The sequence below is a fragment of the Phyllosticta citriasiana genome, assembly GCF_038021145.1.
Source record: "Phyllosticta citriasiana strain CBS 120426 chromosome Unknown IWZ02scaffold_8, whole genome shotgun sequence".
NCBI classification, from domain to species: Eukaryota; Fungi; Ascomycota; class Dothideomycetes; order Botryosphaeriales; family Phyllostictaceae; genus Phyllosticta; species Phyllosticta citriasiana.
The window spans coordinates 265,912-293,606 of NW_027117285.1; the positions used below are offsets into that span (position 1 = coordinate 265,912).

The following is a 27,695-nucleotide window of genomic DNA, read 5'->3' on the forward strand; positions in this document are numbered from 1 at the left end:
GGAGGGAGATAAATATGTCCAACAGAGCAGAGCGCGGAAAAAATCCAATCGTTTGTTCGCAAATGATTGCGAGACAAGGCAAGGTAATGTAGGATGGTAGATAGGTAGGTCGAAGGGCTGCCGAAGTCCATTTGTCGCCTCCCCAGCACAACTGGCGCGGTGCCTGGGTTATGCAGGTGCGCGCGACAGATGAATGGCGTGCGCGCGTGCGTGACGAGAAAAGATCGAGATTGTGTGCGGCGGCGGCGGCGAGAGGCGGAGCATCGGTGCAAGGCGATGTTGCTGGTAGGCGCACTGTACGCAGGAGCCGTATGGAGGAGCCCCTTCTTTTCCATCTCTCTCTCTTTAAAAAAGTCGTCTTTGGACTCTTCTCGTCTCGTCTCGTCTCGCCCGATGCCTTGCTCATCCACCTCTTCGACCACCTGAATCCAGAACTCGGGCTCGAAAATCTCAAAATCCACCCAAACGCAAAAGGATTTTTGCCATTCCAAACACGTGCTTTTAGTGACCTATCAACATCAGCCCACGTATTAATAAACTCTTCCTTTTCACTCCCCACGCCATCACGACCACCGCGTCATCTTGCAAACCGCACTCTCAAACTCCGTGCTCCACTTGACACTGCCCATGACGACTATCAAGATGCCCAGCCCGGTAAGCACGCTGGCGCCGGCGTACAGGTACGCCTGCTTGGTGCGGAGGCCGCGAATCTCGGCGACCCAGGTGGAGACGGTGGTGAGGCAGCCGCAGAAGCCGTCCATGACGCCCTCGAGCACCTGGCAGCCGACGCGGCCGCCGCCCACGACGCCGCCGCCCCCGCCGATCCGCACGTGCTGCAGGTCGAACGCCATGCCCAGCACCGCCGTGCCGAAGATGTTGACCGCGTACGTGCCGAGCGGGAAGGAGGGCACGCAGGGGTTGAGCCGCGCTGAGAGCCACCATCGTAGCAGGCAGCCGAGCGGCGCGAAGACGCATGCGAAGAGCGCTTGGCCGCGCCATGATTCGGACGCCCACGAAGACGATGTAGCGGCCGGACCACCGGGCCGGTCAGGGGGCACGGCGGCCATGATGATGGCGGCGAGCCAGGACAGAAAGGCAAGAGGGACAAACAGGGGGTCAATGATGCGACGAGAGATGCGAAGAGAGATGGTGGGTGTAAAGGGGTGCGTGAAAATGGCAAAATGGCAGCCGACGGTGTAGGCCGACGTGCAGAGAGAAATGGTGGTAAGAATGACGCCAATGAGCGCCAGAAACGAGTAGCCACCGTTGCGGTGCACCGTCGACGAGTAGGATGGGCGCGGCGAGCCCGTGGGATAGGGGTGGTTGAACGGGGCGGGCGCGTCATTGGACAGCGCAAGGAAGACGTCACGGATAAAGGACGAGAAACTAGTAAAAGAGCCGCAAAATCCCGTCGCCAGGCCAATGTACAGCGGAATCGTCTTCTTGACCTTGGAGTGCTGAGCAGCCATCTCAGCCGAGGCGGCGGGCTCGTCTTTGACGTTGCGCGGCAGAGGGGCACCGTTGCCCCGTTCCTCACGAAAGATCTGGCGGTCTTCGGCGAGGAAGCCCATGATAAAGGAGCCGCCCACGTTGGCCCAGAGCTCGCTAAAGACAACGGGAGCGCCGGGGTAGAAGGTCAGCCATTGCAGGCCGAGACGTGCCAAGGTGCCGAAAATGGAAAAGAAGATGAGATAGGAAATGGTGTAGAGGTGGGTCGCAAGGGCCGAGACGGGGAGGGGGCGCGGAACTGGGGGTGGCGGCATGGCGTTGAGGGCGTACATGGACGAATTGGCAGAGAAGTCAAAAGGGCCCTCCTTTGTGGCGTGCAGGCTGGCCATGCGCGAGAGGCGCGAAGCTCGCGATTTGGTGTCGCGGGATCGGGGTACGACTGGGGGCAGGGCGCTGAGTTCTTCGTCGTCCTGGTAGGCGGTAAGTCTCTGTCGTTCTGGCGGTAGGGCCGCTTCATGATCCAAAATGCGATCTTTTCTGGATCGTCGGACCGGACTTACGACTGGCGCGGGGGCGGCGCTCTCGTCCAGGTCCAGGTAGCTCAGCGGCAACGAGCACGAGTCGTCCATTTTGGGAGTCGGCGTGGTGCCCAGCGAGCGGGCAATGTGGATGCCGCTGGCCTGGCCTGAGAAGAGGCGGACAGAGGGCTGGGTGGTGGAGCTCCCGGCGCTGGCATGCTTGCTGCGATGGTCGTCGGAGGGCGAGTCGGAGACGGCGTACGAGTCTGGGTGCGACAGATGGGATTGACGGTGTGGCGTTGTGGTAAAGGAGGCGCGCGCCGAGTGAAAGCTGCTGGCGTCGGCATCGCTGCGAGTGTCGCGCGAGAAGGACGAAGATTGCAGGTTGAAGCGTGAGTCTCGTCTGGAGAAGCGCGCAGCTTGGCCGTCGGCCATGATCAGCAGAGGAGGCGGACTCCGGGTGAGGTGGTCGAGTGGATGCGGGCTTGTAGAGGGCTGGCTGGGCATGGAGTTTTGGTCTCGGTAGCAAGTCTCCCAGTGTGCGAAACAGAAACGCAGCCTCATGCAGGCGGTACCTGGGGGTAAAAATGGTAAAAATGGTAAAAACGGGTGGGCGTCTTGCTGTCTCGCCCAATACACAATTTGCACATCTGACGCTGCTGCTGGGGCCATGCCTGATCGCCGCCAGGGTCTCCCGCCGCCGGCCAGACCTCAGCGCAGCTACACGCCCAGCTTATCTTGATGCGGCGTCACCACCACAGCTCACAACAAACAATAAAGCCCTCTCTTGTTCGTCGTCGCCAATTCTCCATCTCCATCCATCTTCAATTCCTCTCACCACCTTCGTCGCCGCCATCCTCCGGTCCGCCTGCGCCATGGCCCTTCCCCACAACGCCCACGTCTCAGCGCATCCCTGCCTGCGGGCCAAGCTCTCCCAACTGCGCTCCAGCAGCACCAACACCCGCGACACCAAGGCCTTGATCCACGAAATCGCCACCATCGTTTCCGTCGAGGCCCTGGCCAAGACGCTCGATGAGAAAGAAGCCGGCACTGTGAGTTTCATGCGCATCTCTGCCGCCGTCAACTGCTCTCCTCTGCCGCTCCTCTGCTCAGCTCAGCCCGCCCCACTACCTACCCCACCACAACCACAACCACGCCTCGGCCTTGCAATTCCAGCACGCACCAAAAAGCAAACACAAGAGAAAAACTAACAAACCACAGGACACCTCACCGCTCGGCTACTCCTTCCCCGTCAGCACCATCTCGCCCTCTGCCTCGCGCATCTCGCTCGTCCCCATCCTGCGCTCCGGCCTCTCCATGACCGACGCCGTCCTCTCGCTGCTGCCCGACCCCGTCCCCGTCCACCACCTCGGCCTGTACCGCGAAAAGACCACCCTGCAGCCCGTCGAGTACTACAACAACCTGCCCTACCACGGCCCGTCAGCCGCGCACCCGACGACGGCGCCTGGTCCCGCCGACCTGGCTGTCGTCGTTGATCCCGTCATCGCGACTGGCGCGACGGCTTGCGCTGCTGTCGACACGCTGCGTGATTGGGGCGTCAAGCGTGTATTGGTGCTTGCGGTGCTGGGGAGCGAGGAGGGCGTCGCGCGTGTGGCGGAGAGTTGGCCCGAGGGCGTCAGCGTGTGGGTTGGCGGCGTGGATAAAGAGACGGATGGCCATGGCATGATTAAGCCGGGTCTGGGCGATGTGGGCGATCGATTGTTTTTGACGCTGGGGAAATGAGTGGGCGAGCGAACAAGCGATGCGTTGGGTAGGAGAAGGAGGGAGAAGAGCGCATTTGCGCTTTTGTTGTACCTATATTGACGCCAAATGCATCATCATCATCATCATCATCATCACCGCAATCTTTCACATTTCGCTTCTCCAAACCCCTCCTCTTTCACTAATTGACACCCAAAGCCTCTACCAGCAACCCTCTCCTTCCCCCGACAATCTCTGCCGTCTCCCTTTTCCTAACACCGCGCAGCCCAGCCCAGCCGTACCCTCATACCGAAACCGCCCAGCCGGCCACCCGGCCGACACGCTCCCTTCTTCAGCCGCGCGCCATCGATACCCCTGTCTCTCTCTCCCCCTCTCCCTCTCTCCCTCTCTCCCTCTCCCTCTCAGCCGCAACACCCGTCTCCCCTCCCCACACGGTGGAAGTGCTCGAGTCAAGTCAAGCCACCCAAGACCGACGGCTTGCGACTGACTAGCCGAACTGAACGGAAGTGGACAGGGCGGCGCAGCTCGCAGCTCTATTTATATTTAGGGTTTTCTGTGCCGGGGAGCCGCATCATCAATTTTTTCGTCTTCCTTTTTTTTCATCTTCTTTCTTTTTTTTTTCCTTTGTTTTTTTTTTTTTTTTTTCCCTCAACGCGGCGCGGCTCGATGTGGCTCTGCTCTGCTCGGCTCTGCTCTGCTCTACTCTACTCTGCTTTGCTCTACTCTGCTTTGTGGGAGGCACGGCAAGCTGAGGTAAGCTAAATTAAGCTAAGTTAAGCTGAGTTAAGCTGAGTTAAGCTGAGTTAAGCCAAGTTAAGGTGAGCCAAGGTTGGTTTAGTTCGTGTGTGCGGTTTAGCTTTACACACACACCTTGACCTTGCTCTATCTTAAATTGCTTTACTTTGCTTTGCTTTACTTCCCTTTACTCCCCCCGCGTGTGGGTTGAGGGTCGCGGCTTAAGCGTATCTGGACTGCCTGCTATTTTCTGTCTCGTCGCTAGTGGTTCGATGGCTGAGTCAGGCTTTACGGCATGTGTGCCTTTTTCCGGAGGCTAAGCGTGTACGTCACGGTACATCGAGCTACCTACTTGGTTAGATATTTGGACCCCGGTGCCAAGTGTTCTGTCAGTCAGTCAAATCATTGTCGGCACTCCATCGCCTCAGGCCCGTATTTCAATCCGAGGTTCGTCTCCGTACGCACGGCATCTGGGCAAGCAGCACAAATACTACGGAACGCGCAGTCTTTCTTTCTCCTTTGCTGTGTTAGCTTCGCGCTCATTTGTCATTTGACGCCGCTAGGCTGTCTGGCTGCCGTCATTTGCTGGATCAGTTTTACAGCGCATCGCGCAGTCCGACGGGTGCGAAGGGATCAGGAACACGGAAGCGGCGACGGGAGACGAGAGAAGAGAAGAGAAGTAAAAGACTCGATGACGAAGAAAATGAACTACTTGTCGACTGCCCGGCGTGAGAGTAGTAGAGCAAGTCGGAAGACGAAAGGCTCTGACTACACTGACAGGCTGACAGCACCGAAGCAGTGATGTCGTAATGCCCGCATGCCGTGATGCCACCCCCCCCATGCTGTCGCTGTCTTGTAATCCAGTTGAGTCCCGGTACACCGCCAGGCATGCAGCTCCGCAGCTCGTCCGTCCGTCCATACGCGTCCAAGCCGATCGGTGCCTGTGAGTACCGGCAGGATAGAAAAGTAATCATACAAACCGTCGTCAATCTCCGACCTCCAAGCACTCGAAGCCCTCCTCACCCTCATCCTCTTTCCAAATCCAGAAGTAGCCGGGAAACACCTCTCCCCTCAACTGAAGTTTTGGCCAAGGACCCAACTTGGCCTGACTCCATCCTTCCAGCGATCCAGCGGGACATCCTTCGCGCTAGGCATGACTTCGCCGTTCGAGAGTTCGAGGCGCGGGAAGTGGTGGTCCGCCCAGCGGTACCAGAAGCCGGGGCCGGGGGAAGCGCCGTGGTTGACCGGGTCAACGAATTCACTTGGGTCGATGCGCGGAATTGTCTGCGAGTTGGGATGGTCAGTCAAACTGCGCCGAATTCTGCGGCGAGGGACGAGCCCGTTGAACTTCAAAAATTGCAAATATGCGGGAGAAGTTGGGGTGTAGCGGGAGGAGCGGTTGCCAGCCGCTGAGATCTGAAAATTGATGGCGGCATTGCTGCTGGCGATGAAGAAGCTGTAAAGAAGAGAGAAAGGAGAAATGGATGACATGACGGTGCTTCTGATGACTCTCGCAACTCTGAGAATGCCGAAAAGAAAGGGTCGCATTAGTGTAAGAAAAAAGTTACGCACGTGAGTGAAAGAAGTCTTCCAAGCTGAAGCTTTCTTCGCGTTTTCGTTCAGGGCGTTGTCGTTGTCGTGGGTGGCGGCATCGTCGTGGGCATCGGCGGTTCCGTGGGCTCGTTCGCGGGCATTCTCGTCTTTGATGTCTTCTTCCGCGATGATGCATTGCTGTTCGACACGCTTGGCAAGTTCCTCGTTGACGAGCACAATGGCTCCGCTGTGCCATCCAGCCGCAGTGACGGTGAGCGCGAAGTGGGAGCCGAGACCATCCTCATTGGCGTCAGCGAGATCGGGGTGTTTGTCCCAATCTCTTCCCTGCTGTTCAATCCACTCAGACACTTCGGCGAGGGCGAGCGATCGAGGGTGGGCGGTCTGTCGAATGCGATCTTGCGCGTCTCCTGGGTCATATCCGCCGGAAGATATGTAAGTGACCCACTTGCGTTTTACCTCGTCGAACCATATCTGCCGGCCAGTGGTGTACGCGTGCTGCACGAGGAGGTTGTCAATCCTGTTAGTGTCATAATACTGACCGCGCAGGCGCTTCTCAGCCTCTCCCTCGCCGCCCAGACCGAGAGAGCCACAAGCCTGTGACTCCCTGCCAAATGAGAGGATCGATCCATCTTTCTTCAAAGCATGGTAGTGGTGATCTCCAAAGGCGACGGAGATGACACCTGCGTTTTGCAACGCGGGAATGCGCTTGAGGCCTTCAATGTCGGCGTTGTCAGAGCCGCGGTCGAAACAAGCGTTCAGGTAATCTTGGTTGGCCGTGACAACTTCCTCATTGCGGAAAGCCGCAAAAGACCTGAATGAGCCCTGAATGTCGACCCTATGCTTCTTGTCGAGGGCAGTGCTGAGGGCAGCAAGCTCGACAGCGCCGGCGCAGCTTCCACCGTTTCCTTGCGCATCCCATTCGAAACGAGCGGCATAGAACTTGCCCAGATCAGTAACAAAAACGACAAAGTGCTCGAGGACGATATGATTGATGACTTCGCCGATATTCAATCCAAGCTCGCGGGAAGCATCGTCAGGCTCGCGGGCAGTACCAAGTGGGCGGGTATACGATGTGTTGGGGACCTGGATTGATTCTAAAATCTCGACGGTATCGGCAGTCTTGTCATCGGTGGCGTTGAAGCTGCGGCCATGGGGCTTCCACAGGATGATGCCGCTTCCAGTCACGTAGGCGGAGCTGGCGTTCCAGCCAGCGACAACCTTGCGAACGACTCCACGCTTTTCGTGCTTCGAAGATGCATCCTTCGTCTCAATGGTGTCGACGTGGAGGAATGTGATGCGGCGGCAATGCTCCTTAACGGAGTACCAGGACCAGATGCGGCCACTGTCTGAGAGACCGAGAATGTGGGAACGTCCAGAGGAGAATTGACGAATCGTGACAACTTCATCTTGGCGCTCGGTAGGTTTGGGGTATCCAGGAGGGTAGATCAATGGCTGGAGATTGTTTTGGCTGACGAAGTCGTTGCCAATCGTGCCCGAAGTGTGGAGGGAGCCGCGTGAGGTCAGCAACGTCGTTGACCATCCGCCGCACTGCATGTCGGAAATGACGCCCAGGTCCTTGGATTTTACCATCTCACATGGGTAGGCGCGGTGGTCAATTGGAACACGCGTAGGATGGTGGCCACCACGTCGCAGAATGGGGCCTCTCAGGCGTGGCCATCGAGGGCGAGGAGGCTCATCGCTCTCGTCGTCGTTTTCTTGGCCGAGGGCGCCGTGGTCGTTGTTGCCCCAGGTGAAGACATGGGTTTGGGTGAGCAGACGCTTGTAGAGGCGCTGCCAGAGCTGGCCATTGAAGTCTACGGCAGGCTGGTTGGGCAGCCTGAATGTCTCACGCGTGATGTGGGCCCAGTAGGCGGGGTCAAGACGGAAGCTCTCGTCGTAGAACGCCCTGCAGGTTTTGGTGAGGTTGTTAAAGCTAGCAGCGTCCAAGTGCGGCACGATTAAGAGGAGAACGTCCAGAGGCCTCTCCGTGAGCGGCGTCATCTCCTCTGGCGAGAGCGACGTGGCGGCGGTCGAATGCTCCTCAGGCGCGGACTGCGTCGACAAGGGAGGCTCCTGACGCGTGAGCGATGATTTCGCGGACGACGACTGCTCCCCAGCCGTGGCCATCCTCCCGTACCTGTGAATGCTCCTTGAGAACGGGTGGTGTTGCAGGCGAGATTTGGCCGAGGTTCTGCCGGTGGTGACGTAGTTGGCGGTGAGTCGGGGATGCTGCCCTGGCGATGGTGTTGAGGTTTTAGGGGCGGGCGGCAGTTAAGTGCATGTGGTTAGCCCCAGGCTGCATTTTGTCCATGGCAGGCCCCTGGTACCTTTGCTGTGCTATGCTGTGCTGTGCTGCACCCAAACCTAGACTGACGTCGCCCCGCGTGTTTTTCACGCTTCATGCCCCTTCACCAAGCCTGCAACCTCGAGGCTGGCGTGAAGTGCATCGAGGACTACATGTTATTCAAAATCAATTTCTGGCTGGACTAATATCGCCTCACAGGCCTTGTTGCTGTGTCATTTCGGGAGTTGGAATGCTCAACGATACGCCAATCATACCAGACACCCACACACTCCACCGGGAACCTTTCAGCCTCGACCACGAGCAAGACTCAATGACCTCTAGTGTCTGCGCAGTCGCTCGTGCAAAAATTCTTTGGATGTCCAGGGGCGTACGGCAGATTCTTGCACGTGCAAAGTTCCAGCCCCCAAACACCATTGCCAGCCGCATCCTTCCTGGGCAAGGCAAGAACCCAAGTCGCACCGTCGTGAAGATTGTCTGCACCAAACTGGCCGCCATCGCATTTGTCGTTGGGACCCAATTCCTTCACATGTCCCCTGATCCGCATCAAGGCTGGGTAGATCAAGAGACTGCAGTGCCAACCACCGTCGGGACACTGTTGCGAGCCCGTTTCGGCGAGAGAGTCTGTGACCGTTTCGGCAACTGAAATACTGATGGCAGCCGAGGCCGACACGATGTAGCCGACTGAAATCCCGAGCTCCTTGCCCTGCTCCCAGGTCGTGCCGATTTCGTGCGTCTCTTGGACTTCAAGGGCTTGGAAATTGTTAGTGCCGAGTTGCAAAGACGCTTTTTCAGGGAGACGAATGGTGTAGGACATACTTCCTCCGCCGGAGACGCTGACCCCAACTTGCCACGGCGTGCCCGTTACACCTTCATGTTGGTCGATGATCGGGCAATACTGCGGCTTGACATCATGTCCACCACCACCACCACCACCACCACGATGAAAAGGATTGGGGATATGGATATGAGGAAATTCGAAGGCAAGTGTTGCTGGCACGACAGCCAGTACAGCGATGAAAAGGATGGTCATTTTGCTTGCTAGATCGCACAAGACAAAGCTCAAGTTAGCAACAATCGCAGTCGAGCTTTGAAGAAGCTATTCATATTATGGATGCGGGCAACAAAGTTTTAATTAACTTCGTGATAGGCTCTTCCAATTTTAAATGTCTGACCATATACAGTTACAAGCGTACGCGACATAGCTACGCCGGCGACGCCTAAGGAAAATAAGAGTGCTCAAATATTGGCAAGAGAGTCAGTTGCTCAGCGGTCTCGTCTCTCATTGGTTGCAGTGTTCCGTAGTCAAGGTTCCTCAAAAGACGTCAATTGAGATGAGAATGCGGTTTGGTTTGTTTGCCTGCTGCTGCGTCGCCCACGGCTCATTGATGAGAGGACATCTCTCGTGGGGGCTTGAAAATGTTGTAGAATGATGCATGTAGAATTATGGCAATTGGCCTGAGGTACATACACAGACGCAGACGAAGTCCGGTTTGTAGCATTTGTCTGATGCATCAGTCTGATTGATGCAGCTTCTTATCGTGAACGACCGTTCAGTGAGAGAGCAGTTCGAACAGCTTGCAGCAGTCACACAAGAAGGAAGCAGGCACGGGAAAAGACGTAGTTGATGAAAATCTGAATTAAGTCGCAGCTATAGTCCTCGGAATGTGCGTAAAAAGATCTCGTTGATGCAAATGCTCTTAAAGGCCTACGAAGCCGAAGAAATCCGAAATTGTGAGCGGCGCCTGGAGGAGTGGTTAGCACAGTGAATATGAGGAATGCTGCCTTGCCACAGCAGGTTCAGGGGAGTAAGGATAGATCAAGGATATGTATGCAGACGGCTGGCCTCGAAATTGTGAAGCAGAAACATACCTGGATGATGCCGTGGTGTCGTCCAACATTCACTACGTGCTCAGGCCAAGCTGCTGGTCGACAACCTCCGCGACAGCCTCCTTCCAGTTCCGCCATTTCATACCCAAAACCCGTTCAGCCTTGGAAGCGTCTATCGGCAAGGCACGCGGACCCTCGGCCTCTCCCTGCTGCACCAACGGATATCGCTCCTTGACAAATGCCCTTACCTCGTCCCAGTCAAGGGCTCCAGCGCTGGCGAGGAACTTTTCGCCGCTGGGGAGGTCGGGCCTCAAGGCCTTGATGTGAAGATCGGCCACATCCCTTACATGGACCCAGAAGGACCCAGGGATCGATTGCTTCGGGCCAATCAACGAGTACCAGAGGTCGGCGTTGGTACTAGATACGTCATCTGGTGAGGTTTGCAGGAGGTTGCGGCCTAGTATAGTGACGGGATGAATGCTGGCCAGACTGAAGTGCGGTTTCTTCTCGGCCATGAATTTGTGCGCTGCCTGCTGAGCGAGGACCTTGGAGGCGCGATACGCCAAGAAAGGGTTCTCAAATTCCTCGTCGGCATTGGCTGTGACTTCTTCCTTAGGTTCCTCTGTCTCGACGTTAGTACAGTGGAGACCAACGGGCTTGCGGCAGACGTACCGACAACGACACCACCCTTTGTTATGAACGACAAGGGCACAAGATCAATGACAGAGCCAGTAAGGACCACTTTCTTGACGCTGGGAATTTTGGAGGCAGCTTCGAGGATGGTCGTGGTACCCAGCACCGCAGGCTCGATCACATCCTTTTTGTGGTTCTTTGTCTGTCCTTTGGTCAGTAAGTGTCTTTTTACTTAGAGAAGTGACTGACCGTCGCGGGCAAGGGAGAAGCGACATGAAAGATATAGTCAACACCCTCGAGCACGCCATCATAAGCACCTGGCTTGGTGATGTCCCGAATAATGACAAACTCGGCTGCTTTGGAGTTGAAGTAATTCTTGAGTTGCTCAGCCTGGGCTTCCCTTCGAACACTACCACGGACGCGGTAGCCAGCTTCGAGTGCAGCTTCAACGGCATGAGCTCCAACGAAGCCAGCAGCTCCTGTAACCTTTTGAAAGTGGTCAGTTTTCCATGTTTTTGGCCAAGGGGTAATCAGCTCACAAAGATGAGTTCTCCAGCCATGATGTCAGTATGAGATGTTCGACTAGAATTCGATGCTGTTGGAGGCACCATCAGCGCTAGGTCTTTATATACATGTCGTGAACATTTCGAATTACTCATGATCATCAATGCTCCCCTCCATATGTCCTTAGCGACGGCCCCGCCCACCAACACCCTTTGGCTGTAGTCAGCAGTGTCAGGTCATATCTGGCCAATGGGACAGGCGCCTGGAGGTGGCCCGGTATGCTACGTCACCAACTCCATTAGGACCGAGGCAGTAGGGAAGAAATCTAACGCCCATTATGGCAGCTGGTAGACTAGGGAGGTCGGCGATGCCGAATGTTGAGCATTTCTTGTGGGGTGGTGAGCTGCCTGAACCGAGAGAGGAATAGCTGTGTTGGCGTCCAAGCCGGGCGTAGAGATCGGTAATCTTAGCGACGTCTCTCGCAGAGCGAAGCACGAGAAGCATTCCATCGGGCGGTGTACAGGTATCTAGGTGGTTAGCATAGACGCGAGGGATTAGTCACGTCGCGTTAGCACCGTAAGAATTGGCACTGGACGTGAGGGCGAGACAGTTGAGGCTGCATGTCGGCCGCCTGTTAGGCCCCATTGACAAAATACGCCTCAGGTGCATACGTCTTTTACCCCCATTTTGTGTGAGAAACCGGTGAAATACGCTCACTAACGCCCCTGTGGAAAAGGCTCCAGTCTGGAGCGGAAACGGGGCTTCAGTGCCAATTTCTACGGCAGCCATCACGACGTCAAAGTCGCGGAGCTCGGGCTGAGCACAGGCAGACAGGCCATGGCGGCGAACAGACCAATTCCTCTCGCGCATAGAAGCAGGCCGAGTTCCCAGACAGGATTGATGCAAAAGGAGTGGCGGTAGGCGGCTGCGGCTAGTTCTGGCGGGGCGCGGCTTACGACGCGGTGGTCGTGCATTTGGGCTGGCGTGGGAGCGGTGTAGAAGGCTAGAGAAGTCCCCGATCAACACTTGCACGCGCTTGGCCCCGAAGCTTGCTCGTTGGCTCGAGCCGTGTGTCTGAGGCAGAGGTCAGACAAACATCGTGAGGCGGCTTGAGGGGACTTTGACCAGGTTCCGGGCCTGCCGAGCAGCAGCACATCGACGCGCCTCTACTCTCGCCTCTCAGCCCAAGCATTCTAACCTCCCCTCTCCAAGCCTCGCATTTTTTCCGTCCGCAAATGGCCTCCCACTACACCATTGTCCTGCTCTGCCTGCACCGGCCATGCCTTTGCCTCTGAGTCCCGTCCGACGTCCTCCAACATGCCGTGGCGTGAGTCCATGTTTGGCGACGTGACCTCGACTTCGACGCCGTCGGCCTCGATTGCCGCATCCGTGAGTCCACCAACCTCCTCTACCCGTCGCTCGACTTGACTGACTGCGACGACAGCTATGCACTCCGTTCGCTCTGCCCTCTGATGGTGTCATTATCCTGAGCCCCTCGTCCACCATAACCCTCACCGCCGATGCCCTCTTCACGCCCGCCTGCACGGCCGTGCCGACCGACGTGCGCGAGAATACCGATGTCATCGACATGCAAGACCCGTTCTACGCCTCTGTCACTCCCCAGGTATATGCCACTGGCGCTGCGACCGTCATCGCCTGGATGCTCGTTATCATGCTCCTCATTACCCCACGGACCTTTTTCCTCGGCGGTCCCGGAGGGCGATCCGGCCTGATGGGCAGACGCGGAATGATTAGTGGCGCCTCGGGCGGCGCGTCCATCATTGGAGTCGGTTCGCGGCCTTGGTTGCAAAAGGTCGCCGCCCTGACTGTCGCCATCTCCATGACAATTGCGACGGCCGACACCTTTCGCGTCGCCGAACAGCAGTACCGAAATGGCTACATGGATGCGACGGCGATACGTCAAGAGGTTGTCGGCGGCTTAGAGATCAAAATTTCCCGCCTCGTTTCCGACATTTTCCTCCTGCTGGCACAGGTTCAGACTTTGATTCGACTGTTTCCTCGACACAAAGAAAAGGTCATTATAAAATGGGTCGGCTTTGCGCTCATTATTCTAGACATGACTTTCAGCTCCATTAACAACTTCATGGGCGGCGATGTCGGCCGGCCTCGCCAATTCAAGGATGCGATTCCCGCGCTCAGTTACCTTTTCGAACTGGCCTTGAGCATGCTCTACGCCGCTTGGGTTCTTTACTACTCATTAACCAAACGACGCTACGCCTACTATCATTGGATGATGTACAACATCACCCTGGTCGCGCTTCTTTCCATCGTGGCCGTCATGACACCGGTTGTCTTTTTCGCAACGGATATCTCGGACTACAGTGTTGCCGGATGGGGTGATTACTTCAGATGGGTGGGAGCAGCTGCAGCCAGTGTCATTGTCTGGGAATGGGTAGAACGCATTGAAGCTCTGGAACGCGAAGATAAGAAGGATGGAATTCTTGGCCGCGAGATTTTTGACGGCGACGAGATGCTTGACATTTCGCCGTCGGAAGAGGTGGCTTGGCCAGGACTGCGCCGGAACTTTAGCGACAACGACGGAGATGGCAAAGGAAGTCAAGGTGGTAGAGCGTCTGGTAACCGGGGCGCCAATCTTGGAAACCTCTCGAATCGCGCAAGCCGAGTGCGGTATTCGCAAATTGTGGACCGCAGCTACGTTCCTCTTGGCCGAATCCATTTGAACCGCAAAAACCCCTCCGAGACCCCAATAGCAAATCCCCCAAGGAACCCGCAAGCGCCACCTCCAATCGCGACGCCAATCAGCAGAGCGGACACCACGAGCGCTGGCAGCACAGTATATGCTGTGCGCTACCACACTGCGGCGGACGAGCCCTCAACATGTGCTCCTTCACAGAGCACGCTCGACGACCGAATTAAAGTAGACCCGACATTCAGGGAAAGGTCCACAACGCCTGGGCCGGAGGAACATCCGCCGCCAGCCAACCACTATGATGTTGAAGATCAGACTCCACCACAACATACAGTCACCATGTTTGGTCGCCTCAGCCCGCTGTGGAAAACTGTACTCAACCCTTTCAAGAGACGAAGAACCACTCCGCCTCCGGAATTGGTGAGAGCCCAAGTGATTCAACCGGCGACCAAGGAAGATTCGTCGGACCAAATACCCCCACACAATTATTCTCGATGGGACTTGAAGGGCCGGCTGGGCGCGTTTGTGGCTGAGCATAGCGAGAAGCTCTTCGAATCTGTCGGCAGTCAACATGCAGACACACACGTGCCGGTAACTGTCGTCCCAGCTCAGCCCCGTGGTGGACGGACTTGGTCACCAGATGCCCTCACTGCATTTGCAAATGGGCCTGGCGGCAATAATTCCGTCTCGCACCACACATCCATTGATGACATGTTGCAGAACCAGGGCCAGCCGGGTGAGGCAAAAGACTTGGCGTCACGGCGATCAAGTCGGGCTCCTACGCCCGGTGTGATTGTCATTCCTGCACCTCCTCGATCTCAGTCTCGATTACGGCCGCAAACCTCTTCGCCAGCCTCCAACGTTCACGGCCCCTTTGATACGCCTAGCAATTCAAACAAGTCGGGGGCGGCAACCACACCAGGACAATCCAGTGGTGCGGCAAACGCCCGCAGCGAGGCCACCTCATCAGAGGCTGGGAACGAGTGAGGAGTGCATTGCATCTTTGGAACGAATCACGAATAGAAACGAGATCCTACGACCTTGACGAGGGCGGTTCAATCACGACCCTCGAAAACTATACCACAACACGTCAACGGAGTTCATGGGGTTCCTTTTCATCACCTGCAACTGGTGCAAAGCGTCCTGGCCAACATTCAGGAGCAACAAGGTGGCGCAAGTCTGGTCTGGACATTGATTGTGTTTTTTTTTTCTTTTTTTTTTTTTTTTTGTAAGTAATGATACCCTTGGATTAACCCTGTAAATAGGGGGAGTGTGTACACGGAATCGGCGCGACGCCATGGTTGGTTGTAGTCCATTGGAACGCCGTTCCAAGCCGTAGTTGAATTGAAAAGTTTGCCTCACAGTGCGCAAGTGCAGCATGAAGTTGTGATGCTCTGGAGCCTGATTGGTTCCAAATTTCGTCTTGAACATGTGTACTCGCAAGGTATAGAAGCAGAAAAGCAGATTTGTGGTGACGCAGAGTATTTGTTTCGTCCAGGTTCAGGGTAGTGGAATAAAAGGGTATCTTGGTGATAGCAGGGCCTGCAGGATGAGAAGGATTAATGGCTAGTTCTCGTCACTTTGTGAATAGTTTAGTGTCAAACGCATTTGCACGTCCTTGGTGAGAGGCTTGATCAATTAAGCAATGCGCAAGACTTTGACGTGCGGAGCGAGTCGGCATGTCAGATGGCCGTTGGGTTGGGTCGCGACGTGAGCTTGGAAAAACAACTGGCCCGAGCTTCTTAGCGGCCGGCGATTGCATAGGACCCTCAAGCCGGTCGAGTGCTGCGCCGCGCTGTACTTGGAGCACACGACCCTTTGCGAGTCCATTTGTTTTTGTCCTTGACGTCCAGAGATTCTCCAGGACCCTAACTGCTCGTCGATACGGGACTTTAGCGTTCTCACGACCCCAACCGCCGTCCCGTGGCCATCGACCCCGTCCTGACCGCCATGTCGCTGTTCGGCACGTCACCGGACGAACTTCCGCCAGCGAAACAGTCGGCGCTGTTTGACGAGGAGGCAGCGCGTCAAGATAAGAAGGGCTCGAGTCTTTTCGCCGATGACTTGGATGGTTCTGATTCTCCTTGGGCCCTGCCTACCCCCAAGAGAGCAGCCCGAAACAACCTCGTCAAGACCCTGCTATCTACGAACGAAGTGCCCGAGAGATATGTCGACATTTACGATGCGTTGATAGAAGACGACGACGATGGAACAGTGACCTTTGATGGCGTCAAGAAACTGCTGAGCGAAAGCGGCGTCGGTACTCAGGCGCAAGGCAAGATCCTAGAGACTGTGTTCCTTAGTGGACAAGAGCCGCCCGAGGGAGTCGGCCGCGGCGAGTTCAATGTACTGCTCGCTCTCGTAGGGCTAGCACAAGAGGGCGAGGACGTCACTCTCGACGGGGTCGACGAGCGCAGGAAGAGTAAGTCCTTCCAATTTCGCTTCTGAGACAGCGCAGTCTCACAGTCCATCCACCTTTCAGATCTACCGGTACCGCGCCTCAACGTCCGCAAACCAGCAAAGGCTCAAGAATCGACCATGGATGCGGCTTCCGCGCGATTCCCCGACACGCCGCCCATGCCAGCTGCAAAGGCTCCGCCAGTGACCCCTCCCAGTCACACCAGCGCCATGCGCAAGACCTCCTTTGGCCTAGACGCGGACCCCTGGAACAGCCCCGAGATGCACAAATCCCACGATCATTCTCAAGTTACGCCTCCGAGGTCCAACGGCGCCGTCAAGACTTTGCCTGTGAGGACGACGAGCGCCTTTACCACGGCTGGCGGCGACGATGAAGCCAACGGCAACGGCAACCAGGCCAAACACATTGGGTCCAACGGGAATACTGGGAACGCGTGGGGTGGTTACGGGGGTGCACCCGAGGGGGGATTTGGCGGCGAAGGCCTTGGTCAAGGCTTTGGTGCCCCCGCGGGATCTGGTCAAGGGGACGACGATCCCACGGGCCTGGGGAGGTCTCTTGGAGGGAACCCAGTGGTGAACCTCGGGGCAGACGACATAATTACCATAACCACGATACCGGAGAAGGAGGGTATATTCCTGTTCCAGCACCGCAACTACCAGGTCAACAGCGCGAAGAGGAACAGCAGCGTGGTTAGGAGATATAGTGATTTTGTTTGGCTTTTGGATTGCTTGCACAAGAGATACCCTTTTCGTCAGTTGCCGTTGCTTCCACCAAAAAGGCCTGCCAGTAAGTCATTGTCAACAATGCGCAAGTTTGAGATTCTGACGCAGCACAGTAAACGGAAACTACATTGGCGCCGATGCACAGTTTGTTGAGAGACGGAGAAGGGGACTGAGCCGCTTTGCCAATGCGCTCGTCCGCCACCCCGTACTGAGCCAGGAACAGCTCGTGATAATGTTCCTAACAGTTCCCACGGTAGAAGTCGGACGCATCTGATTCCCTCGACGCACTTGTACTGACTGATTGGTAGGAATTGGCAGTCTGGAGGAAGCAGGCGGCCATATCAGTCCAGGATGAGTTCACTGGTCGATCTCTGGCGCCCGAGCTCGAGGAGAACCTCCCGCCACAGCTGCAAGACATGTTCGACACGGTCAGGATGGGTGTGCGCCGTTCTGCCGAAATGTACATCAATCTTTGCCAGCTCATGGAGCGCCTGTGCAAGCGCAACGAGGGCGTGGCCGCCGACTACAAGCGCTTTGGCCTTGCGCTGCAATCCATTACCGAGGCTTCGAACGATACGTATGCGTACGACACCAACGAAGTGCCCCTATTGAATGAAGGGCTCAATTCGACGGCAAAGCACCTCCATGCTTCGCAAAGTCTTTTGGAAGACGAGGCGAGAGCGTGGGACGAAGGTGTGCTGGAAGACCTGAAGAGGCAGAGGGACTGTTTGGTCAGCATGCGCGACCTTTTTGACCGCCGGGATCGTCTTGACCGCGACAACATCCCGCAACTGGAGCGTCGGATCAAGTTGAACGAGGTCAAGCTGCAGGGGATCCGCAACAAGCCCGAGAATCTGATCAAGCCGGGAGAGATAGAAAAAGTAGAGGAGGCGATTGTGAAGGTGACCATCATGACAAGATCTTTGGCATAGAGTGTTGATTACTGACGGGATATTGCTTTGCAGGACAAGCAGTCGATTGTCAACCAACACGCGCGCGGTGTCTTTATCAAAGAATGCCTCCGCGACGAAATCACCTTTTTCCAGACGTCCATGTACCACGTCAGTCGCCTTCACCAGGATTGGAGCCAGGAGCGCGTCAAGTACAGCGAGCTGCAAGCTGACAACTGGCGCGCGTTGAGCGACGAGGTCGACGGCATGCCTCTGGGAGACTAAGGGGCGCATGGCGAAGCGTGGACGTTTGAGCAATGTATGATTTATTGTGGATACCACGAAGCAAAGGTTGTCTTGTATTCTGATCAGCGAGGAGGGTGTTTGGCGGGCAGCGCAAGCGATGGAGCCCCCCTCTGCCGGCACAGCAGCACTCCTCTCTCCATTCACTACCAACTTCCCCCATGTACCCTAGCGCCGTCGTTTCCCCGTTTCGTTTTTGTCTGCTGTATCCTATGTAGCTAGTCTCCTTGTTTGGTTCTCGACGCACGTACGCTTGCACGAGCCGATGATGCCTTTTGCACGACCGACAGCTGATTGATGGGGGGAAATTGCATTTGGCGGTATGGTCTGGAATGGCATTGCAAGATGGCGGTTACTGTCTGGTATTCTCTCCTTGGCGACGATTGCTTTGTCTGCGCTTTGGGAACGAGGAAGGCATCATGAACGAGAAGGAATGGACTGTCGTTTACATTGGATGAATGGTCGGACGTTGGGGCGAGCTCGGAGCCGATATCTTATCACAAAGCCAGCAGCGGTGCGTCACCGCCCGCGAGGGGCAAATGGAACTGTCACCACCAACTAAACTGCCGCTGTCCCGGTTGCCCTGTTGTGCTGAGCGTTTCTTCGTCCTTCTTCTCCGTACCGCCCGCAGAGAGCCCTCCTCAGTCCTTTCCGCAACCTCGCCCCAGCTCAGCATGCCTCCCGCATACACGGCCGCGCAAAAGGCTGCCATCCAGCAGGTCGTGAGCTTCACAAACAGCGATCGGACCACGGCCGCTCGAGTACGCCTGCCTGTCCCTCGGCGGACGCCCACCTCACGACCGTGTCGAGCCCGCTGCTGACCGTCGCAGATTCTGAGGAACCACAACTGGAATGCCGAGCAAGCCATCAACGGGTACGTGCCTCTTGCCTTCGTAGTAGCTCCACGCGTACACACATATTTCTTTGGCATGCTGTTTGGAAGTGGCCGCCGCGCGCGCAGCACGAGGAGGTGAATTGGACGTGAACAGAGCCCGCGGTGGGGGAATACCTACATGAGACAAGAGGCACCTTGGTGCTTGCTCTCCACAATTACAAAGCTCCCGCAGGCGCGGCGGTTGCCACCTATTCGGGCGTACTTTTCATTTCGAGAAAACTGCAGCGGCGGCCTTTGGTTTTGGTGCTGCTGCTGGTCGCGTCGCTCCTACCGCACCGCCATTGCGCGTCAAGAGCAGACCACCTCAACACCACGCCGACCACGCCTCTGCTGTATTACTCTTCCTCGCTCACCACCACCACTGCTCACTGCACCCTGCCTCTCCTCACTTTTTCCCCCCCCCCCCCCCCCCCCAAAAACATCAAATCCCCCATCACTACCATGTCTCGACCGCGCCGCAAGGCCACCAACTCGCTATCGACGAGCGGCACTAAGAAGATGCGCACTAGTTACTTCAACCAGAGCGGCAGCGCGACCAACAAGGCGCTCGAGACCAACCTCAACCGAATATTCGACACGTACCTCGACAACCCGGCCGAGAAGGAGACGATTGGCGTCGATGGCACCATGCAGTACCTCGAGGCGCTGAGCGTGCCGCTGGACGACATTGCCGCCCTGGTGGTCATGGAGCTGGTGCAGAGCCCAACCATGGGCGAGATAACACGCAAGGGCTTCGTCGACGGGTGGTCAACTCGCCAGTAAGTGAGAGGCGTTTTGAGATTGTTGGCTTCGGGTCGCTAACCATAAAACTTGGCGCCAGAGCCGACACGCTCGACAAGCAAAGGACAACCGTCTCGCAGCTCCGCAGCTCCCTTACCGACCCGTCATCGCGCTCGGTCCTCAAGCGGGTCTACAAGCACACTTTCGTCATCGCGCGGCCGCCGGGCCAAAAGGCGATTCCCCTCGAGCAGGCCATCGAGTACTGGCGACTGCTCTTTTCGGCAAACGGGCTGCACTGGAAAACGGCGACGACGCCGTGGCTCGAGTGGTGGGTCGAATTCCTGGAGAGCAAGTGGCGGCGCACGGTCAACAAGGACATGTGGGAGCAGCTGTTCAACTTTGCCGAAAAGAGCGTGCAGGACGAGAGTTTGGGCTTCTGGAGCGAGGACGCGGCGTGGCCGGGCGTCATTGACGAGTTTGTCGAATGGGTCAAGACGGACAAGGGAAGGGGGGCCAAGGTTGACGGCGATGAAGACATGGAGGAATACTAGGCATCGACGACAGTATGGAGGTGGTCTGGGCAATGTGTGGATTTGGTCAAGGGCGGAGATTCAGATACCCGGCGAGTGTCAGGGATGGGGAAGCGGTTGCAGAAAACGAAGGGTAGAGGGCGGTGGATAAACGAGGGTTTTGCTTCCTTCATTCATAAGGCATGGTTGCGGAGGTCGAAGCTGCATCGCGGAGGAAAAGTAGTAGCAGGCTTCGAGGTTGCTGGGCTTGATGAGGGAAAATCGAATAATGATTCAAAGGTTACCGTATTCCAATGAAGTGGGGCACATGCAAAGTTGTAGAGAGAGGACATGACGCGAGGTAGGTACATCCAATATACATGCAATTGACTGACTCGACGTCTCGATTGCCTCGTCAGAACAAACGTAGAGGGCTTGCTCGCTGCATTGCCCTCCTGCCGCGCCCGCGGCGCGCCATGTCTTTTTTGGGTTCCGTTGCAAGACTGCTGCAGGGACCAGGGGAGCAGACGTGGGTGGTGAGGAGGGCGCATGGGTGGCGGGCGGCGGTACGGGTTTCTATCGTCTCTCTTTTTTTTTTTTTTTTTTTTTTTTTGCTTTCCTTTTTTCCATTGCTCCCTGTTCTCGTGGTCGGCATTGGTTTGTTTCTTTGCGGCGGTTGGGGGGAAGATGAGTTGGGCGAGTGAAGGGTACGGTAAGATGTGGTAGGTATTTTGGATACTGTATGTGGATCGGATTGGCGTTCTGTTCAACGGAGTGCGTGCCCTGTCAATGTCATCGAGCCTGGAGTCAATCAGTCAGTCAGTCAGTCAGTTAGTCAGTCAGTCAGTCGGCTGCACGCGCCGCATCGTCTCCACCACACGACGCACAAAATATCGGGCGTGGGTGCATCACTGCACAGTAGCACAAGATAATCGATGGCTTTGAATTCCTTTAAAGCATCGCGCGATCAATCACATGCGGGGCCGCGGGGCACCCGCCTGAAACCTCATCTCTCCCGCGCCGCCTGCTGGCCAATGTGGTCGTCCCCCACGTTTCCAAACAATTGTTCTGCTCCTGTCCTGTGCGCCGCTGCTCTGGGCTTAGTGTAAGGTAAGGTAGCTGTGGGGACGGACCATTGGTATCGAGGGGTTTGCTTGTTGCTGCTGCTGCTGCTGCTGCTGCTGCTGCTGCTGCGTCTGCTGCTGCGTCTGCTCTTCCTTTTTTTTTTTTTTCTTTTTTTTCCCCCTTCCGTCTGACGAACATTAACTGACTGACCAAACGACTTGACGTCTTGACGTCTTGACTCTGCCCCGTCGATTGAGCTGCGTTGGGTTGGTTTTCTCCGTCTGTCTATCGCTCACCGCTCCTCTTTCTCTCTGTCTCTCTTGTCCACCAAGACGACGCCTGAGCAACTGACTGGGTTTATTGCTCCAACAGACTGGTTTGATAAGTAGACGGACGGGACGACCTGGGTACATAGGCACAACGTTTCTGCTTGCTTTCTTATTGCTCTGCTCGAGTTTGGGTTTGGTGTTTGCTTTTTGCTCCCCTCTCTCTCTCTCTCTCTCTCTCTCTCTCTCTCTCTCTCAATCAGTCTCGTTCTCTCCACTCTCCTCCATTTCGTCTCTCCTCTCTTCTGTCTACCACCCGGAGCGACAACAAGCTCAACCGCCATCATGTCGCCTCCACCAACCATGCTCCCGCGCGACCTGCCCCAAACCCGGCCACGGCACCACCACCGCCGCACATCAACACACCCGCTCTTCTACTCGTCGCGAGCCAAGCCGCGCCGCTGGCCGCTTGTGCTGCGCTTCATCAAGGGCGCTATCCACGGCAACATTTTCGTGCCCGTGTGCCTGCACGCCCTCTTCACCGCCCTCATCGTGTACCTGGACCGCTACGTGGGCGAGCTGGGCCTGCCCAGCAGCATCATTCCGAGCATCAGCATCGTCATTTCGCTCATGCTCGTCTTCCGCAACCAGACGAGCTACGACCGCTTCTGGACCGGCCGCAACTTGCTGACCGAGTGCACGACCGCCGTCCGCAATCTGACCCGCTCGTTTCTCGTCTCGGCTACCGTGGCCAGCTTGGATTTGTCGAGCAGCCAGACCACGACTCTGGTTTCGACGACGCCGACGACGCCGCAGGGAGGAAATCAAAAGGGCAATGGCAGCCATGCGCCCTTCCTCGCCGGCGACGCCTCGTCGCCCGAGCGCGCCGACACCGAGCGCGCCGTCCGCATCTTGCTCGCCGTGCTGTACGCCATCAAGCACAACCTACGCGCTGAATACGCACTGTCGGGCTCGACGCCCGCCGCACTGTACCCCGACCTCGCAGCGCTGCTTCCGCCCGACCTCTACGCGCACGAGGACCGCGGGCTCGGGCTGCCGCTGCAACTGCTCGTCATGAGCGAAGCGTACATCCGGCGCGGGGTGGCGCGCGGGTGGTTCCACGGACCGCAGGCGTCGCAGCTCAGCGTGCAGCTCAACAGCATCACGGCGGCGTACGGGCGGATGGAGACGATCCGGCACACGCCCATCCCCGTGGCGCACCTCATCCACATGAAGCAGGTGCTCGCGCTGTACAGCGCCGTGCTGCCGTTCTCGCTCGTCAACGAATTTGGCTGGTGGAGCGTCCTCATTGTTGCCATTATCGCGTTTACTCTCTATGGCATCGATGGCATTGGGCATCAGCTTGAGGATCCGTTTGGCTATGATCGCAACGATATCAAGATGGATAGTATTGTCGAGGACGCGGCGGTCGAGTGTATGGTACTGCTGGAGGAGTGGAAGAGGGATGGTGCGGATATGTTCCAGTAAAAGAGAGGGTGAGAGAGGAGTATTTGGTATGGGGGATGCTTGGCAGGGGGACGGGTCTCTCCGGGGGGGGGGTCAATACCATCTTCCCTTTTCCATAGTTCCTTTTTTAACGTCCTCTCTGCCACTTTTATAAAACAGTCAAACCGAATCCTTATCCTGGATACATTTCGTCTGTTTTGTCCCGGCTGGCTGGCTGGCGCCACGGTGGTCAACCGCGTTTTGTCTCATGTATATTTCCTTAGACCAGTCTGTACACTTTTCTATCCATCTACCCCTGTGTCTAGAGGCGCAGCACGGTTTTTCGCAGCCGCCATACGGATGTTCTTATGACCTGAACCACATACGCACATCTCTTCTGTCATCAGAGTTCAGTGAGTGCATGTCCCTTTTTTTTTTTTCGGACACGTCGTGTCGACTTTCCCTCATTGACCACTGACAAGCATCTGGAATACGGGAAAAGCCCCCGGTCTCGCAAATGGCTCTGACGAGAGTTCGGACATCAGAAAACCCGGGCCGGCAAAGAAATGGAGATGATGTCGACGGGAGAGGAGGGGGAAGTGGTGGTGAGATTGCGCGGATAATACTCACCACGTTCCCATCGCTCTCGCGACCATGATATGTGAAGGAGCTTATCCCAGATCATCTGTTAACGTGGTAGCATCGCAAGTACCCTCGGCAGAAGCGTCAAGGCAGGGCGTGAAGTGCGTTGCTGTTCTTGGTTTAGAGGGTGGAGGACGACGACAAAGATGTCGCCGCGACGACAGGACTCCGACACACTGTCATTTCTTTCACGTCCTCTCCTCCAAACGCTCTCAATCTTTACTTCCTCACCACATCGCACAGCCATCTATCGTATCTATCGTTTCCGTTTCCGTTTCCGCTCACCCAACCGTCCTACCGTCCGTCAGTTTGTCGTCATCACTCAATCAAACGGCCCTCTCTCACCCACGACTCCAACCACCAACGACTGTACCAGACCAGACCAGACCATGCCCTCAAACCGCAACGCCAGCCCCTTGGCCTCGCAGCAGGCCCAACTCACCGTCTACAAAGACGCACGGCTCCACTTGCACAACCCAGCCCCCCGCCAGCCAATGCACATGATCCAGATGCGGCGGCTCTCGCGCTACTCCGATCACGATGTCTACCTCTCCCTCTCTCACAACTCCACCACCAACTCCACCTCCTCGAATTCCGATTCCAACTCTTTTTCCTTGTACTCGTCTACGATCACTACAAATGATTCGATGTCGTTGTCGATGGGTGTTGGTGGTGGTGGTGGTGACAGTGCCCCCGAGACCCCGGTTGCTGGCTACTTCAATCCAGACTTCAGTTTCGGCGCCATGTTTGGCGCGACGCCGGAGTGGTTTGCGCTGCCAGAACCACAGCCAGACCCAGAACTTGAAACGCTCATTCCCGACGCCGATCTGTTCGACGGGCTGTACGGTGTCGATGTCGGCGCGGACGTGGGTGTGGGTTTGGGAACGGGATGCGAGCGGCCCATGAGCACCAATCGCGCCGCTTATGCGAGTCGTGGGCGTGCGATGGGCGATGCTGGATACGATTACGCTGGATACGCTGGCAGTGTTGGAGGTGCAGCTGCTCGACACCACCACCACCGGCGGCAAGGTCAACAAGACCGGGAGTGGGGATGGGACATTCCCTTCCCCGAAAGCGCGCAGTTTTCCAGCGACTTTGACCATGCGAACGACTTTGCCTACGCCTACGCCTACGCGCAGCAGCAGCAGCAACAACAACAACAACAGTATTCAGCCGATCACGACTTCTTCAGCCACTACCACAACCACCACCACGTCTCCACTGGCTCGTCGTCTCGCCGCAACACTGCTAGCCGCCATCAGCCGTCCAACTCGCTCGTCCTGCGCGGTGTCAGGGAGCAAGAGCGCTTGAGCCCGTCTGAGTGGCGCGTTTTTAATGAAGCGAGGATCCATGCTGCGGAGGATGGGTGAATGGGTTTGGCGCTGGTTTGGCAAGGGGATGGGGCAATTGAGCTGGATCGACGTCATCCGTCTGGTTTGTCGCGTGTTTGCTTGCGTTGCCAAAGGTACGTACGTTTGTACGTTTGTTCGTTTGACCTCCCTCCTGTCTGTCGCCTTATAAGAAGGTTGGATGGATGGGTGGATGGGTCAGGGACTGGGCTGGGCTGGGCTGGGCTGAGCTAAGCTGACTGGTGCGTGGGTGCGTTAGATCTCCTCCCCCTCGGATTGTGGGCTTTGCCCTTGAGTGGATCAGAAGTGAAGGGGCGGACCGCTTCTAGCGCGCGTGCGGTTGCGTTCAGCCTTTCTCGTGCGGGTTTGGGACAGGTGCGAAATGACATATGGGCAGGGTTGGCAGATGGTCGTCTGCTCGGTACTGTACAATGCGGCCTCGGAAGGGAAGAATTGCGCCGGGATTACATTGCTAGTCTGGACGCGCTTCTTTGATGCGGAAAGGAAGATTTACACGCACATTTTTACTCTCTTGGGCGTTCTGGGTGGTTTTGTGCTTCAGTGACGTGGACAAGCCAGAAATGTCATCGGAGACGAAGAGGCTTTGGGTTTCTGGTTGGGGCACTGGACGAAAACCATCGGTTTCATGACATGATGTCCCCTAACCTCTCAACAGTGTCTTCGCTTTGACGCAAAATGCCAGATGGAAAGGCATTGGTCGAGTTATTCCGTTTTTGACCATTTTGTTTGGTTGACTGCATCCACGGATCTCACCCCGTGATTGCCCCTGAGCGAAGTCAACCTGGCATGCAGTACCGTTCCATCGTTGAAATTGTGTCAATCTTTATCTGTCGCACTTTGATCCAGTACAGTGTTGATTTTCGTCTTTTGGTTCGGTTCGGTTCGGTTCCTCGAGCTGTACCTGCATGGTACACAGACGACTCAACCGGTCGTCGAGAAACGCAATATGATCTGGACTCAGCAGTATAAATTTGAGGGGCCTGCCAACTGCCTGTCTTCAAATTCTCTCTCCACCAAAAAAGTCGTCGACCTTCGAAGATTTTCGGCGACTCCGGCCAACAACTTTACGAACATCCTTGATCTCGGAGAGTGACGAGCGTACAAATTCCAAGCCTCTATAAAGCACCCACGCGCATCTACCAACTAAGTTACCATGCCCCCTACCCTCGTGTACGCTGAAACTAACAATCTCCAGGAACCACTTCTCCGTCTCAAAGCAATGGCTCCAACGGCTCCTCGTCCCATCAGCTACACTTACCGGATGACCGCGGATCACAGCCGGAAAATCGTCTTTCTCTCCCGCGAGCCGGTCTACGACACCGCCGCCTCGTCTCCGTCCGCCTCTGCGTCTGCGTCTGCGTCTGCGTCTGCCTCCGTGTCTCCGTCTATGGGAAATGCCGACAAGGCCAACCACCACACCGACAACCCCAACGAGAGCACCGACATCTCCAGCTCCAGCCCCAGCTCCCATAACGGCTCTCCCAACACGTCGGCCACCACCAACAATGCCTCCGAAACCACCACCACCACCACCACCACCACCACCACCACCATCACCACCAACGCCCCCGACGCCCCCGACGCCCAAATCTCCTCGGCGCTCTCGGACACAGACTCCGACACCGACAAGGCAATCAATACCCCAAGCAGCACATCCGACGACGAAGATGAGCAACTTTACGACCTCGTCCAAGCCCACGGGCGCGCGACAGAGCACGTGCGCGATCTGCGGGCGGCGCTGGAGCGCTGGCGGAGCGAGACCGAGCCGCTTGTGGGTCTTGCGGGGTGCTTGGGGATGCGGAATAGGGGGGAGGCTGAGGGAGGGGAGGGGTTTGGTGAGGAGGAGCAAGTCGATGCCGAGGATTGGCGTTTGCGTTGCGAGTGAGTGAGGTGGTGGAAGGAGCCAAGTAGTGAGTGCGAAGTTTTGTTCATCTGGTGTTTTTCTTGGCTTAATGGGCAATTACTGGTTAAGGGAGAACAATGTTCAGATTCAGGTCCAAATTATTTGTGGCGGACTGGTTTCGAGACAGCATCTCTGGCAAGACTGACGAGATGTATTGTCTCGCGTTTTCTTCCACTTCTCTTTTTTTGTCTCAAGTCGTGGGTTTACACTGGCACCTAGACAAAGTTCTTGCCTTGTCCAACTGAAGAAGAGAAAAAAGTTGAAGCCTCGACTTGATAGGAGGAGAGCCTTCACAGGTCCATGTGGCCCAGTTTGATTCAGAACCCTTTTCGCTACTTTGGTTCTTGGGTTTGTAAGACAGGATGGATATGATTTAGTGTTGGACCTTCCTAATTCAATTCAATGAGAAGTAGACCAGAGACGCGCTGTGACATTAACACAGAGCTTATGTTTCAATTGCTATATTCCACGCCAGTTGACTTCAGTTCACGTCAGTCTGCAGATCAGTGGGACAACCGAATCATGTTCTCGTCGACTGAATGGCGTATATACCTATCATCTCTCTCTTGCTGTCGACCACTGCTTGTTTCCCCAGCCTTATTGTTAATGTGTCAGAGCGCCAGACCG

The 27,695-nt window shown here is 56.3% G+C and overlaps 10 protein-coding genes across 10 annotated transcripts; 7 read left to right on the forward strand and 3 right to left on the reverse strand.

Annotated features, from left to right (window-relative positions):
• Positions 1-563: 563 nt before the first annotated feature.
• Positions 564-2,402, reverse strand: IWZ02DRAFT_491303 (CrcB-like protein-domain-containing protein; the record flags this gene model as incomplete). The annotated part of the gene is made up of 2 exons (XM_066769732.1): positions 564-1,919; positions 2,010-2,402. The coding sequence occupies 2 exons, from the start codon at positions 2,400-2,402 to the stop codon at positions 564-566; spliced, it is 1,749 nt and encodes a 582-aa protein (XP_066621547.1).
• Positions 2,403-2,614: 212 nt separating this feature from the next.
• IWZ02DRAFT_453865 (uracil phosphoribosyltransferase-domain-containing protein) lies at positions 2,615-3,832 on the forward strand. Its single transcript, XM_066767682.1, has 2 exons — positions 2,615-3,019; positions 3,189-3,832. Exons 1-2 carry the CDS (start codon positions 2,843-2,845, stop codon positions 3,708-3,710), a joined length of 699 nt encoding a protein of 232 aa, XP_066621548.1. The 5' UTR covers positions 2,615-2,842; the 3' UTR covers positions 3,711-3,832.
• Positions 3,833-5,495: 1,663 nt separating this feature from the next.
• On the reverse strand, positions 5,496-8,105 carry IWZ02DRAFT_379963 (regulator of chromosome condensation 1/beta-lactamase-inhibitor protein II; the record flags this gene model as incomplete). The annotated part of the gene is made up of 2 exons (XM_066765075.1): positions 5,496-5,708; positions 6,165-8,105. 2 exons carry the CDS (start codon positions 8,103-8,105, stop codon positions 5,496-5,498), a joined length of 2,154 nt encoding a protein of 717 aa, XP_066621549.1.
• A 2,079-nt stretch (positions 8,106-10,184) lies between these two features.
• Positions 10,185-11,303, reverse strand: IWZ02DRAFT_433877 (3-beta hydroxysteroid dehydrogenase/isomerase family protein; the record flags this gene model as incomplete). Its single annotated transcript, XM_066766326.1, has 4 exons — positions 10,185-10,732; positions 10,783-10,945; positions 10,993-11,229; positions 11,283-11,303. The coding sequence occupies 4 exons, from the start codon at positions 11,301-11,303 to the stop codon at positions 10,185-10,187; spliced, it is 969 nt and encodes a 322-aa protein (XP_066621550.1).
• Positions 11,304-12,613: 1,310 nt separating this feature from the next.
• On the forward strand, positions 12,614-15,257 carry IWZ02DRAFT_453874 (PalH/RIM21-domain-containing protein). The gene has a single exon (XM_066767683.1). The coding sequence runs from the start codon at positions 12,836-12,838 to the stop codon at positions 14,903-14,905; it is 2,070 nt and encodes a 689-aa protein (XP_066621551.1). The 5' UTR covers positions 12,614-12,835; the 3' UTR covers positions 14,906-15,257.
• A 397-nt stretch (positions 15,258-15,654) lies between these two features.
• IWZ02DRAFT_290219 (sorting nexin Mvp1) lies at positions 15,655-18,472 on the forward strand. Its single transcript, XM_066763772.1, has 5 exons — positions 15,655-16,340; positions 16,401-17,123; positions 17,173-17,312; positions 17,368-17,961; positions 18,025-18,472. Exons 1-5 carry the CDS (start codon positions 15,869-15,871, stop codon positions 18,232-18,234), a joined length of 2,139 nt encoding a protein of 712 aa, XP_066621552.1. The 5' UTR covers positions 15,655-15,868; the 3' UTR covers positions 18,235-18,472.
• A 336-nt stretch (positions 18,473-18,808) lies between these two features.
• IWZ02DRAFT_453879 (Cullin binding-domain-containing protein) lies at positions 18,809-20,770 on the forward strand. The gene is made up of 4 exons (XM_066767684.1): positions 18,809-19,013; positions 19,083-19,126; positions 19,657-19,905; positions 19,968-20,770. Exons 1-4 carry the CDS (start codon positions 18,927-18,929, stop codon positions 20,416-20,418), a joined length of 831 nt encoding a protein of 276 aa, XP_066621553.1. The 5' UTR covers positions 18,809-18,926; the 3' UTR covers positions 20,419-20,770.
• Positions 20,771-21,822: 1,052 nt separating this feature from the next.
• On the forward strand, positions 21,823-23,568 carry IWZ02DRAFT_290286 (UPF0187 domain protein). The gene has a single exon (XM_066763774.1). It carries the CDS (start codon positions 22,053-22,055, stop codon positions 23,193-23,195), a length of 1,143 nt encoding a protein of 380 aa, XP_066621554.1. The 5' UTR covers positions 21,823-22,052; the 3' UTR covers positions 23,196-23,568.
• IWZ02DRAFT_290281 (uncharacterized protein) lies at positions 23,569-25,417 on the forward strand. The gene is made up of 2 exons (XM_066763773.1): positions 23,569-25,260; positions 25,404-25,417. Exon 1 carries the CDS (start codon positions 23,942-23,944, stop codon positions 25,163-25,165), a length of 1,224 nt encoding a protein of 407 aa, XP_066621555.1. The 5' UTR covers positions 23,569-23,941; the 3' UTR covers positions 25,166-25,260; positions 25,404-25,417.
• A 901-nt stretch (positions 25,418-26,318) lies between these two features.
• IWZ02DRAFT_520825 (uncharacterized protein) lies at positions 26,319-27,320 on the forward strand (the record flags this gene model as incomplete). Its single annotated transcript, XM_066770777.1, has 1 exon — positions 26,319-27,320. One exon carries the CDS (start codon positions 26,319-26,321, stop codon positions 27,048-27,050), a length of 732 nt encoding a protein of 243 aa, XP_066621556.1. The 3' UTR covers positions 27,051-27,320.
• Between the last annotated feature and the right edge of the window lie 375 nt (positions 27,321-27,695).

What these genes read in the sequence shown, in the direction of transcription:
- IWZ02DRAFT_453879 (XM_066767684.1), top strand. Translation starts at nt 18,927, where the DNA reads ATGCCTCCCGCATACACGGCCGCGCAAAAGGCTGCCATCCAGCAGGTC. An exon ending in ATCGGACCACGGCCGCTCGA is followed by an intron (nt 19,014 to 19,082) that starts GTACGCCTGCCT and finishes TGACCGTCGCAG; the next exon opens with ATTCTGAGGAACCACAACTG. An exon ending in GACGGGTGGTCAACTCGCCA is followed by an intron (nt 19,906 to 19,967) that starts GTAAGTGAGAGG and finishes ACTTGGCGCCAG; the next exon opens with AGCCGACACGCTCGACAAGC.
- IWZ02DRAFT_453865 (XM_066767682.1), top strand. Translation starts at nt 2,843, where the DNA reads ATGGCCCTTCCCCACAACGCCCACGTCTCAGCGCATCCCTGCCTGCGG. An exon ending in ATGAGAAAGAAGCCGGCACT is followed by an intron (nt 3,020 to 3,188) that starts GTGAGTTTCATG and finishes AACAAACCACAG; the next exon opens with GACACCTCACCGCTCGGCTA.
- IWZ02DRAFT_290219 (XM_066763772.1), top strand. Translation starts at nt 15,869, where the DNA reads ATGTCGCTGTTCGGCACGTCACCGGACGAACTTCCGCCAGCGAAACAG. An exon ending in TGTTCCTAACAGTTCCCACG is followed by an intron (nt 17,313 to 17,367) that starts GTAGAAGTCGGA and finishes ACTGATTGGTAG; the next exon opens with GAATTGGCAGTCTGGAGGAA. An exon ending in TAGAGGAGGCGATTGTGAAG is followed by an intron (nt 17,962 to 18,024) that starts GTGACCATCATG and finishes ATTGCTTTGCAG; the next exon opens with GACAAGCAGTCGATTGTCAA.
- IWZ02DRAFT_290286 (XM_066763774.1), top strand. Translation starts at nt 22,053, where the DNA reads ATGTCGCCTCCACCAACCATGCTCCCGCGCGACCTGCCCCAAACCCGG.
- IWZ02DRAFT_290281 (XM_066763773.1), top strand. Translation starts at nt 23,942, where the DNA reads ATGTCGCCGCGACGACAGGACTCCGACACACTGTCATTTCTTTCACGT.
- IWZ02DRAFT_453874 (XM_066767683.1), top strand. Translation starts at nt 12,836, where the DNA reads ATGCAAGACCCGTTCTACGCCTCTGTCACTCCCCAGGTATATGCCACT.